The sequence below is a fragment of the Notolepis coatsorum genome (assembly GCF_963971535.1).
Source record: "Notolepis coatsorum genome assembly, chromosome: 10".
NCBI lineage: Eukaryota > Metazoa > Chordata > Actinopteri > Aulopiformes > Paralepididae > Notolepis > Notolepis coatsorum.
The window spans coordinates 118,901,026-118,913,544 of NC_140174.1; the positions used below are offsets into that span (position 1 = coordinate 118,901,026).

Genomic DNA, 12,519 nt, shown 5'->3' on the forward strand with positions numbered 1-12,519 from the left:
TAAAAATAGAATGAACAGAGCAGTGTTGTTTTGAAACAGTACAGTGTGTGTGTGTATTAGTTTGATGTATGCTGCAATTTATATTGATGGCCTTCTAATTTGTTTATTTATTTATTTATTTTAAATAACAGTGACACTTTTCCCTTTGATAAGAAATCCAGCCATATTCCTTTCATTGTATTTCAAATACTGCACTTTAATTTCAAGCGGAAAACTAATATTTCCATTAAGAACTGATAATCAGGGAATTTAAACATTGTTGACATTGTTTTTTTGTGTTTATATTAAAGAAAGGAAAGTCTAGTGCTGCTGAGCATATTGTTTGTTTGCACTAAGTTAATACTTTGACAAATGTAGCCTATATTTTTCAGTCAGTTTGGTCTTTGTGTGCCAAACATTATTTAAGGCTGTAAACACTGTAAACCTTTTTTTTCTTTTTTTTTTATAAATGAGAAACATGTTTAGATTTTTTAGTGTTCAATTTTTTTTAAATAAAAAGCAAAGTATATCGTACCGAACCGAAAACCGTTAGCCCAAAACCGTGATCCGAACCGTCGATTTTGTGAACCGTTCCACCCCTAGTGTGTATATATATATATATATATGTGTGTGTGTGTATATATATGTGTGTGTGTGTATATATATATGTGTGTGTATATATGTGTGTGTGTCTATATATATGTGTGTGTGTATGTGTGTGTGTGTGTGTGTATATACATGTGTGTGTGTGAGGTGAGGTAAGCAGGCGTGTGAACAGCATTCCCCTCTCTCAGCAGAGGGTCCTGCTCAGCGTCAGAGGACCACAGTGAGACCAGCGTCACGCTGCTACTGTTCCAATGACCTCACACGTTAGCTGCCTATTGTCTCCATAGCTATAATATAGAATATACGATGGGTCCGCAAACTTCATGAAAATGGTCAATAACGCTGGCGCCAGGGAGTAAAGATGGAAAAACAGCGTGGCAGTCAATGAGTTAAGAGTCGGACACACTTAGTGGTCTGACAAGGTTAGGGTTAAAATTGTAAACGGTGCATTCATATAGCAGCTTTTATCTAAAGCGCTTAACATGTTGTTCCTTCACATTCACCCATCCACTCACACATTCACACACACAGACGGCGAAGGCGACCATGCAAGGTGCCAACCTGCTCATCGGGAGCAGTTAGGGGTTAAGTCAGTGTCTTGCTCAAGGACACTTCTGCCCGGGAGGAGCTGGAATCGAACCGGGAACCTTTCGACTACCACTGACAACTGCTCTACCTCGTGAGCCACAGTCGTGCCCTCCCCCCCCCCTCCTGCGGTTGGGGGTTAGGGGGCTTTCTCACTAACCATTCGAGGTCGAATCACAGCCCGATCGCACCCAAATAGGGTGTGATCGTCCTACTGAGAACGCTCCCCCCGTCCCCGGGGACGCTGATTTGCTCCAAACCTGGACCGCTGGAATAGGTGGTTCCGGGTGAGCGCCAGTGGGAGCGGGGGGCGTGGTGTGCAATGCTTGTACCAAAACACGGGAGAGGCTTGCTGTATCAACTTGCTGACACACACAACGTCATTACTTTTGGGCAGATAAAAACATACAGCAACAACTGGACAATACCCACAAAAACGATATTTATGGGCAATTTGGCGAGTTCAGACCTCAACCAAACAAGCATGTTGAGCCTCACGGCTCAGTGGATGAAAACATCAAGCCACGTTACAAGCACAAGACTTCCCTGGCTCGCATTAGGCCTGGCAATTTTTTTACCATTGCTATGTCTATACATTGGTTTCTTGTTCGAATGCATTTATTTCTATAGACCAGTGGTGCCCAACCAGTCGGCCGTAATCGACCGGTAGATCAATGACATGCAATATAATTGACGCGAGCGATGGGCTAATGTTAGCTGCTAACTAGTAATAAATAGGTCAAGCTAACTAGCGTTAGCTTAGCTTAGGCCCCGTTTAGACGAGCGTTTTGTGAACAGAAACCGCAAAAGTCATCTTGCGGTTTCACTTTTAATTTTACGTTTAGACAAGCGTTTTGGGATGGAATTCTGCGTGCAGACGACGCTGTAACGACTCGAGACGACGGAGCCCCACTGTCACACGATTGGCGCATATGTCACATGACGTGCTGTGAAGACCCGCCCTACTCTGCCTCTGATTCGCAGACTGTGGATGGGGAATGTGATTGCACCAAAGCAGAGTCACTCACAGACAGTGGGTCCACTCACGCCGCGGGACAGATTCTTGTGTATTTAACCCTTTCACTGCCACACGACAGCCGGTTGTGTGATAGTAAAGGGTTAACCTTCTGTCGTGTGGCAGTGAAAGGGTTAAAAGTGCTGCCAATGTAGCCTTCAGGTGATCTCCGTTGATATAAGTCAGACATACTTGCTTTGTTTACGTCTCGGCTACTGGCGCATACCTGCTACCTGTGACGTAAGCAGTACGCGCGACCAGAGCCGTGACAACCCTTTCGTCATCGTTTTATCAGATTTATACGTTTTAACAGTTTAGACGAGAGCGCAAAGCTTTTGCGTTTCTAGGAATTCCACCCTGGAAGGTAGTCTCACTTTTTTGCGGTTTCACCCCGTAAAAACGCCGTTTCCGTATAAACGAAAGGCACATCCGTAAAAATATTTTTGCGGATTCACCTGCTAGCGTTTCCGTCTAAACGGGGCCTTAGAGTTAACCCTGGAAAACGCTCAAAGCAGACTCCACGACACCAGTTCCATTCGTAAGAAAAGGGGGTGGGTTATATTGACGACGCTTGACAACAGAGGTTCAAATATAACTTCATATTTATTGGTTATTTGTTTCTTTATATCAGCATCCAGTTTCCACCACTTAAAAAACTTGTTAAAACTCTTCCTGTGTTGACGTTAGAGCGTGACATCATCGCTACGGCAGCTTACACGCTCAAAACGCAAACCGTAAACAAAACCCGGAGCGCACCAAGACTGCAGTGTGTACACAAACTAGAGGGGGGAGAGGGAGGGGGGGAGTTCGCACCCGAGGACGGAGCGGAGCTGATTCGACCCGGAATGGCAGTGAGAAAGCACCCTTAGAGAGTGAGTCAGTCAAATGAGAAGTTTATCTCTGTGTGCGTGTGTGTGTGTGTGCGTGTGTGCGTGTGTAGAGGGAGCAGGAGAGTGCGATGGCTCGTGCACAGAAGCAGCAGGCAGAGCTGGAGGCCATGAAGCTGCGTTACCTAGCAACCGAGGAGAAGGAGGCAGTCCTTACTGACAGACAGGAGCTGGACAGCATCAGGAACCAGCTGAACAGGTGACACACACACACACACACACACACACACACACACACACACACAATTATCATACACACATACTCTCACACACACACACACAGGGTTCCCACGGTACCTGGAAAACATGGATTTTTTTTTAGGTATGGAAAAGTCATGGAAACTGAGCAAAAGTGAACACTTACATGGAAATAGAAACAGTTGTCATGGAAAATTGTATTGGATGATGTGTAAAATAGTAATAAAATGAAACTATTGAGCACAAAATTAAGATGAGTTTATAACCTTTACATGTGAACAGTAGATAGAAATGGATGATCCCATGTTGTAGAGCATGCTCTTGGCATCCTAGGTATGTTGGAATTTGATGCCGGCAACTTGGTGATATGGACTTTAAAAGTATAGTTTCGGATTGGTGGACTTCAGGAATAATAACGTTACTCACGATCTCAATAAAAGGGTCAAATACATGCATTTCCCAGCCAACATGGGAGCCTTGACATCTACAGTGAAACTTCTTATGCAAGTTTATCCTCAAATGTAAGTACTGTAGCTGTGTTTTAACTGTGTGGTAAACCTGGGTTTATCAACGTTAGTTAGTAAGCAGTGCAATCTTGCTAACTAGCTAGTTTGAGTTTGTTTTGAATTTGGATTTTGTTAATGATGCACAAGCACATGGAGTGCAATCTTGCTAGCCAACATTCAGTTTGCTAACTAACTAGCTACTATACTAGCTAGTGTTGGCTAGCTTGCATTGCTAGCTAACTACCAATACATTTTCACATTAGGCTGTGACATTACTTCTATACTATTCTATATACTGATTCTATACATCTATACTGTTAAGCTAAGCTTACTAGTGGGGTTGCTGTACTGAGGAACCACAGGGGAACCAGCCTTATGTTTTCCCTTTTAGGTTCATTAGTTTGATTTACAAAAGATTTTACAGAGTAAGAGTAGGCATACTACCCCTTCTACGTAAGACTCATAATCTAATAAGACTAATAATAAAGGAAAGAGGGAGGAGGAAGAGAAGAGGAGGAAGAGAAGAGGAGGATAAGAGAGTGGAGTATGACAGAGGAAAAGGGAGAAGAGTGGAGAGGAGTTGAGGAGTAGGAAGAGAAGACGGGAGCGGACACGAGAGGGGAGGTGTGGAGAGAAGAGGACAGGGTGAGATAGGAGAGGAGTGGAAGAGAGAACATATATCAATCCCAGTGCTCATGTGTTTCAAAGTTCCAGTTCAATAAATGGTTGTTCATCTACAGCTTGTTGCATTATTTCATGCATTGATATTATCAATAAGACATAATCTCTAAGCATTTACAATGTAGACTTGACTGGCACATCTTTTAAATCAAGTAAGTAGTCAGGTGTCCTAGGGGGTTGTGTGTGTGAGGGGAGGGGGGTGCGGATGGGGGCGGAAACTCCGGAAAGCTTCAGGGGCCTATAGATCATCACTTAATATGGTACCTGGAAAATCAGGAGGTAGCATGGAAAAAAATGTCAAGGCAAGCGTGGGAACCCTGACATACTCTCACACACACTCTCACTCACACACACACACTTTACAGTTTCAAGTCAAGTCAAGAGTTTTAATTGTCACGGCATACAGGTATACAATGAAATGCGGGTGGTCTTGCCCGCAACGATGTGCAATACAGTGGTACAACATATAATAGAATCAAAAAATGAAAAAACAACATTGTGCAGTAAACAGGTAACAGGTAACATGGAGTGACATCTCGGTATCTGTACATAGTTATTTACAGAGCATATGGGACATGCTAGTTTGACTTTCACTCTGAACGCCAAGTTCGTTTGGAGAAACTATTATGTATTGTGAAAATACCCAGCAATTATATGGTCAATACATTTCAGCTTTAACCCCTTCACAGCACACGGCGGGCGATTTTTGCCAGGCGACCGACTTTTTAAGCGAGGCGACTGACCGAATTGTATCGCTTCCATTGTTATGAATGAGACAACTCACACGGCAGGAGATTTTTGAGTGACGATCGCGCAGCAACTTCAAACTTAATTGCCAATGACGAATATACTCGTTATCGGCCGCCATGCGTTGAGTGCCAAACAACGAGTAAACTCGTTTTTATGATCGTTATTTCTTTTATTCGCTATTGGCATTCATAATTCATCCAGGAAGCCTCCGGGAGCCAGCTGGACCCTGTCTGTATTGCAACGCCTCAATACCGCCGCCGGGTGGATTTCGGGCGAGTTACACTCCACTCTAAACCGGAAGTGGCGCTCGGTGCATCGGGGGAAATCCTCCGGCAGAGATATCTTGTCTACGTGAATCAATATACACACCTCGAGTGCATTGGATCGCTTTCGAGACACAAGAATCAATAATGCTTTCGGCGTTTATTGCGTCATACAAACGGAAAATGGATATAGCAGATCGATGTCAAATAATTGGATTTTTTTTTCTCCAGACGCATCGTAAGAGGTAAGAAGAATCTAACGTTATTTCCAGCTCGATTGTCCATTTATTTCATTGCAATCTGTCCGATCAACGCATGGTGTCTTACTAAAGAAAGCTGTTAGTGACAATCAAGGAATCATAAACGACCCCCCCCCCTTTCCTTCACGCATGATTGAGCATAATGTATAGCGATCATATGCATTTGAAATTTTTAATATAGCGTGTATAGGGACGAAACGCCAATCGATAATGTATAATACGCGTCTGGGCCTATAGCGCACATTCTAGGAATTACTGCTCTACAGTCTAAAAACATACTTATATTCTCGACGGTACTAACACGACAATGTATGAATGGAAAAATATAACGTTCCCACATCCGGAACGATAGATACCCGATGTTGAATGGGCCATAGTAATGTCGATATAGCTATAATATTTTAAAAGTTATAGCCCTGCAAAGAAGGTGAGCCACTCCATAGGGTTACAGCACTGGCAGAGAGTGGTATAAGATGGGCATACTGCATGGCACCCAATGTGTTAATTATTATTAACAGGAACCATTTTAATAAATAACGTTAGTTGGAGAAGGTATAGTGGCCGCTTGTCATTAACTAATAAATTGGCGATGCGAACTTTAGCGCTCAATTCTGATGTATTGCTCAGATCCCATTTATTTGTTTGGCTGTTCACATTATTTCTCAAAAGTGGCCCAATATCAGATTCCAGTGTGAACTGGTCACTGCTCCTGAGCTGACCCGCATGTGCAAATGAACAATAATGATTATATTTAAATAGTTTTTTATAGATTTTTTTTTAAGGTTAAACAACAACAACATTATATACATACAAACATACATACACAACATGACTACATATAACCACACAATACCTAAAATAAATGAAAAATACAGTAAAAAGAGAAAAATAATAATAATAAAGAAAATTGCATCGTTCTTATACAGGTTGTCACTTGTCATACAGAAATGACTTATCTAATAAATCACCGTCCTATGCCTAAACATCCTGAGCCGGGAATTTTTTATTAAAATAATCTAAAAATGGCTGCCAAAACTTGAAAAATGTCTGGGTAGAAGTATGAACAATAATGATGATGGACGTAAACATGGACAACAAGATACAAGATAATGGAGGACACTGAACACAGTTTATGGTTTATTGTATACGTTTGAATGCAGCAGTGGAGGCTGGCTAATTAAAACAAATCAATACCTCCGATTCAGGACCACATATTATGAAAGTGGCCCAAATCAAAATTGAAAAGATCAGATTCCATGTGATTTGTGCCGTTCTCTCTGTTATGAGTCAATCAGATCTGAGTCACATTATGACGATCAGGTTTGGGCCACTATTGCCTGTGGTTTGAACGGGGTCCTCACAAGAAAACAACAGAATACAAATACAGAATGTAAATACGGTAGTAATACAATTAAAATAATAATTTTAAAACGTATAAATAACTGAAAGCATAAAAATCAAAAACATTATATTCAACAGTGAAGATACAATGAATGGTCGTATTAATTCACATTCTCCCCAAACAACTACATATCTGAAAGGGTAACTGGAAATGATTTTTAAAATATGTTAAAAAATAAAAATACAATAAAATAAAAACAAAATAGTTAATCACCATCTTACATCATACAGTTTAATTTACATCTGTTCACTTTTTAATATATTTTTTAAACTATATGTATTATTTACTTGCCTTGTGGAGACTGGTAGCTTGTTCCAGGTGAATATGGCTCTATAGCGCACTGTGGGTTTTAAATGATCAGTCCTACAGGTCGAGTACCAGGTAACAGGAAGTAACAGGAAGTAACAGGAAGAACCAGGAAGTAACAGGAAGTCAGGAGGGCTTTGAGGCGTTATTTTTTTCCGTAGCCGCATTTCTGGCAAGACGCTCTCTGATTGGCCGACGCCTGTTTCTACACTGGTTAAGCTTAGGCACTCTTTCGAAGTTGGTTAACACATTGGCGCCCAGCCACGAGTTTATAGGGGTTTCGAATCCATGCGTTGTGAACAGAGGCACGTATATAGCCGTGGCAAGTTGTTATTGCTTTTATTCCATTTTAATAACTGGGTCAAGGTCGCGGAGCGGCACTGCATATATTCCCTAGTCTGTGAAATCGAGAACGTGCAATACCGGCCAGATCCTCTTAGGGGCGCCATCGCTCCACTGCAGTATGCCCTGTGGGCGAATGGATCACTTTTTTTTTTCCCTTTCAAGGGAGTTTTTTAGTACCCGGATTCTGAACCAGCATCATGTACCGTGGATTACGTTTCGAATCGCAGATTTCACCATGGAATAAGGGGTTATCATCAGCCAATGGACATATCGATCTACCAGATGCCGATCGATAACGGGGAAATGCTCGGGGGTATCCCACGGGCTCACGGTAAGACCCTTTTCACCTCAATTTCAACCGGATCAGAGCTTGCTATGAGACGCAACCAGCCGATCAGCGAATGTGGCTAGTTACACGAACACTGTTATTGGTAATCAATCATAATAAACAACGTCCCCCGCCCCCCCCCTTTCATGCATACATGCTTTGGGACAGCCCCGATCATATGCAGTTTGAGTTATTTCTTTAGCATATGTAAAACGGAAATGCCGTTGAATATAACGTTAGCAGCTATTAGCCCTATAACTAGCCTTCCAGAAAATATACGAGACAAAAGCCACTATAATGCTCATATTCACGGCGCTATAAAATGACAACCTATTGATGAATTTTTTTTTCTTTAAGCCATTTTGAAGGGACGGTTTATGAACTCAATTGACAATGAGAATGGACAGATAGCAATACTATAAAGTATAGATATAGCTGTACAAAAAGACACCGGTGTGTTTACAAAAGCTGGTCCTCAACCACTATATTAGACGCATCCCAGCGGTCGCCAATGTGTTAAGGTTAGAGTTAGTCTTAGAGCGTGACGGCAAGTTTTTTCGATGGTTAAGCTTAGGCACTCTTTCGAAGTTGGTTAAGGTTAGAGATTGTCTTAGAGCATGGCGATAGAACGCCAGGTAGTTTGCAGGCTGTTTGACGCGGAAATGGGCAAAGACACAGTTTGTCACGCGATTGGGCAAACGCGTCAGTGGCCAATCAGAGAGCGTCTGCCAGAAATGTGGCTACGGAAAAAAATAACACGGCTTTGAGTGGCTAGAACGCGTGATTTTTTTCCCGTAGCCTATGTGTGCGAAGACACTCTCTGATTGGCTAGCCGCGTACAGCGAAGACCCTCTCTGATTGGTTTAGCGCCGAAGGGTCTCTTCCGCCTAACCCTAACCCTAACCATAACCTTAACCCTAACTCTAAGCATAACCCACTTCGAAAGAGGGCCAAAGCATAACCACTTTGAAGCAGAGAATATATATGTACAAGGCGGAAGAGACCCTTCGGCGCTAGACCAATCAGAGAGGGTCTTCGCTGTACGCGGCTAGCCAATCAGAGAGCGTAGGCTACGGGAAAAAAATCATGCGGCTAGAACCAGAGCTGGTAGATGACCACCAGCGGCCATCAGGCTCCACAACAGTGGGCAGGGACTGCTGCCAGACATCCAACTACTAGGAACCTAGTAGCTGACTCTCACCTAAAAGGACAATATACCTTATGCATACCGCACCTTATGTGTATACTGTATACTTCATCAGATTGTATATTTAGCATTTAGCATTTTAGTATTTTTTGATTATATATTAGATTTGATTTAGATTATTGGATTATTACATTATATATTGCATACATTTAGCATTTCATTTTAGCCTCTTTTTTAATTTTTTTTTATATATATATTAGATTTAAATGATTAGATTATATATTGTAAACTTATTTATTGTAGGGCAAATATAACTGATACATACCCTCATCTCGCACCTTGTTGCCCATATGCGCATATATTGATTTGTTATATTGTTTACACTGCTTTTTTATTCTATTTTATTTTGACTTCTCCACTGTACTATAATTATGTGACCTGTACCATGTCTTATACTACCTGTACCCCCCCCCCCCTCCCCCATGCTGTTATGCTGCCTGCATTTCCCCAAGGGGATCAATAAAGGAATATCTTATCTTATTTTAGAAGAACCTTCCTGTCGTGAAGTGGTGTCAGCATGTAGTGAAATTAAGTGACCAAACCGGTGAGGAAGTCAGTTTAAAGGGACACTTCACCAAAAAGACGATGCCGATTTGTTTTGCATATAATCTCACACCACATTAGGGCCGGGCGGTTAATCCAGATTAAATTTCAAACGTCTTTGGGAATTTATAGGACAGAAAGGCAGCCTTCGGTCGAGAAGAAAGCTAAAACAAATTCAGTCGTCGTACGACGTCTTCAAATCGAGGAGTAATCGTGTTTAATAATTGCCATTTCAATATCACTCAAAGATAATAGTGATTACATGAACAGTTTTGCACAATTCAGTTTGACAGTTATTGAGAGCTACTGTACTTTATCATTGAGCTGTACAACACAGGGATGCAGTGCCCCGATGACATCACTGGTGGCCACGATGACATCACTGGTGGCCACGTTCAAACTCATTTACTCTCAACGCCGTTTAGTTTTTTTTTTTTTTACAGGTGTGAGATTATGTGCAAAACAAATCTGCATTGCTTTTCAGTGAAGTGGCCCTTTTTAAAATGACCTTTGATGACCTCTGGTGACCTCGAATGACCTTTGATGACCTCTGGTGACCTCGAATGATCCCTTTTGCTTTCTGCCGTGAGATAAACGCACCGCCGCTTCCCCCTTTTGTTTATCTCCTGTCGTTTATTCCGCCCCCCCTATAGGCTGAAGCAGCAGGACCAATCGGGTCCCACCCATTTCTCTGACCCCGCCCCTGGCCCCACCCCCGGCCCCGCCCTCGCCCCTAACGAGAGCGCCGACGACCACCTGAATCGCCTGCTGGAGGAGCGGGACTCGCTGCTGCGGACGGGGGTCTACACGCACCAAGACCGCATCATCGCCGAGCTCACCGCGCAGATACAGCAGGCCATGGCCAGTAGAGGGTGATCACCTGTCACTCAAGACCATCTGAGAGAGACATGTCACTCAAGACCGAGTCCACTGCACAGACACAACTGCAGAAACAACGTCGGGTGAAGTTGCGTCGTGGTGCTTAACTGACCAACGGGATTTTCTGTTCTGGCCTGGTAGAATTGCACCGGTAACCTTCCCGCCCGCGCCGGCTTCTCCTCTCCGTGACGAATAGATCCAGACACGTTGTCACTGTGTTTTCTGTCAGACAGGCGGTCAGAGGAGGTCGGCGCCAGTGGAGGACTTTGAGTCAGATCTGGATTCTGTCCATCTGAATATCAAAACACACCCTATGTGACCACTATTAGTCATGACTGTGATCTTGTTTGTGTGTGTGTTTGTGTGTGTGTGTGTGTGTGTGTGTGTGTGTGTGTGTGTGTGTGTGTGTGTGTGTGTGTGTGTGTGTGTGTGTGCATGTTATGATTGTAGTGTATTCTATTGTTGTCTATTGTCCTCACAAAGCCATCAGCTGTTTGCACGCAGAGTTTGTGTTTTTTATGGTTTTTGTGTTACAGGTATGTTTTTGTACTTTATATATATAATAGCAATATATATATCCAATATGGGGAATATATATATATATCTTATTCCCCATATTGGAAAGTATTGTGTGTCTGTTTGAATGGACTCAGTGTCTCTAGACTATAATGTACTGTAGTTATTCATCTTTTACAGATGAGTATCTTTTTAACACTTGGTGGCGCTAGAACATCAGGAAACCCCCTTTTGTGAAAATGCACCTATTTTCATCTTGCCATGTGCTATATAGTATTTATTGTTTTTATGACCAACAGGGACCATGCTGTTGGAATGATATGTACATTGATTTGTTTGTGTGTCTTGAATACATTATTTTGGGATACTATGGATTCTCTGTATTGTCTTGGATTCACTCTGTGACATTAAGATTAGATTAGATTAGATTAAAATGTATTGTCATCATACAGCACAAGTACAGTACAAGGAAAAGAAGTTTGTCATCCAACCAGAGTGAAAGCAGTAACAGTAAAGTGCAATAGTAATATACAATGCACAGGTGATTAAACTTGGTATAAAATATATAAATTAGTACTACTGAGTAATAGTGCTAATCAGATTTATGTACAGAGTTGTCGTATTAATATGTACAGTGATACAGGTATAAAGACACTATGGTAGTAAGTCATACTGGCCAGCAGCGTAAGAGTAGGTAAGGGATATGTACAGATATATATAGTATCAAATGAAATGATATCAAGTTATAACAAATTAAATTAGTTTATGACTGAAGTAGTATTTAGTAAAACAAAAAGAAAGCTTCTGTAACTTCAGAATACATATTTACAGTGGATTTGAAAGGAAAATTCATAGGGGAATAGATCAATTCTTTCCGCATACAAATATTGAATTTCATCCAGGTTGTTATTCAGGAAAAGTAGACATTTACTAATCAAATCAGCTAACCTTTTTATTTTCTATTGTTTTATTATATTGAACCATATGTTTTATATATATATATATATAAATAGGGACAATGCAATGTAATGATAGATTACATTCATTATATAGTATAATACACATTATTTATAATGAAAGAAAATGTCATTGTAATATTCATACTTATTCAATATTCATACTTATACATATACTGTATATATAACTTAATATTACAATATATTAGTTGTTGACATGGCACTGAAAACCTGCTTTGCAACCCATAAAACAATAATGGCATAAAGTGGGTAATTCTAGGAACATATTTATTGCACAATAACATCT

General features: G+C 41.4%; 1 protein-coding gene across 1 annotated transcript in view; it reads left to right on the forward strand.

Moving 5' to 3' along the window:
• The window catches only part of cep120 (centrosomal protein 120), a 218,286-nt gene extending 206,532 nt beyond the window's left edge, over positions 1 to 11,754 (forward strand). Inside the window, exons 20-21 of the mRNA XM_084323233.1 lie at positions 3,126 to 3,271; positions 10,515 to 11,754. Coding sequence (XP_084179359.1) covers positions 3,126 to 3,271; positions 10,515 to 10,737 — 369 coding nt within the window. The 3' untranslated portion in view covers positions 10,738 to 11,754. The remainder of the gene's footprint in view (positions 1 to 3,125; positions 3,272 to 10,514) is intronic.
• The last annotated feature ends 765 nt before the right edge of the window (positions 11,755 to 12,519 follow it).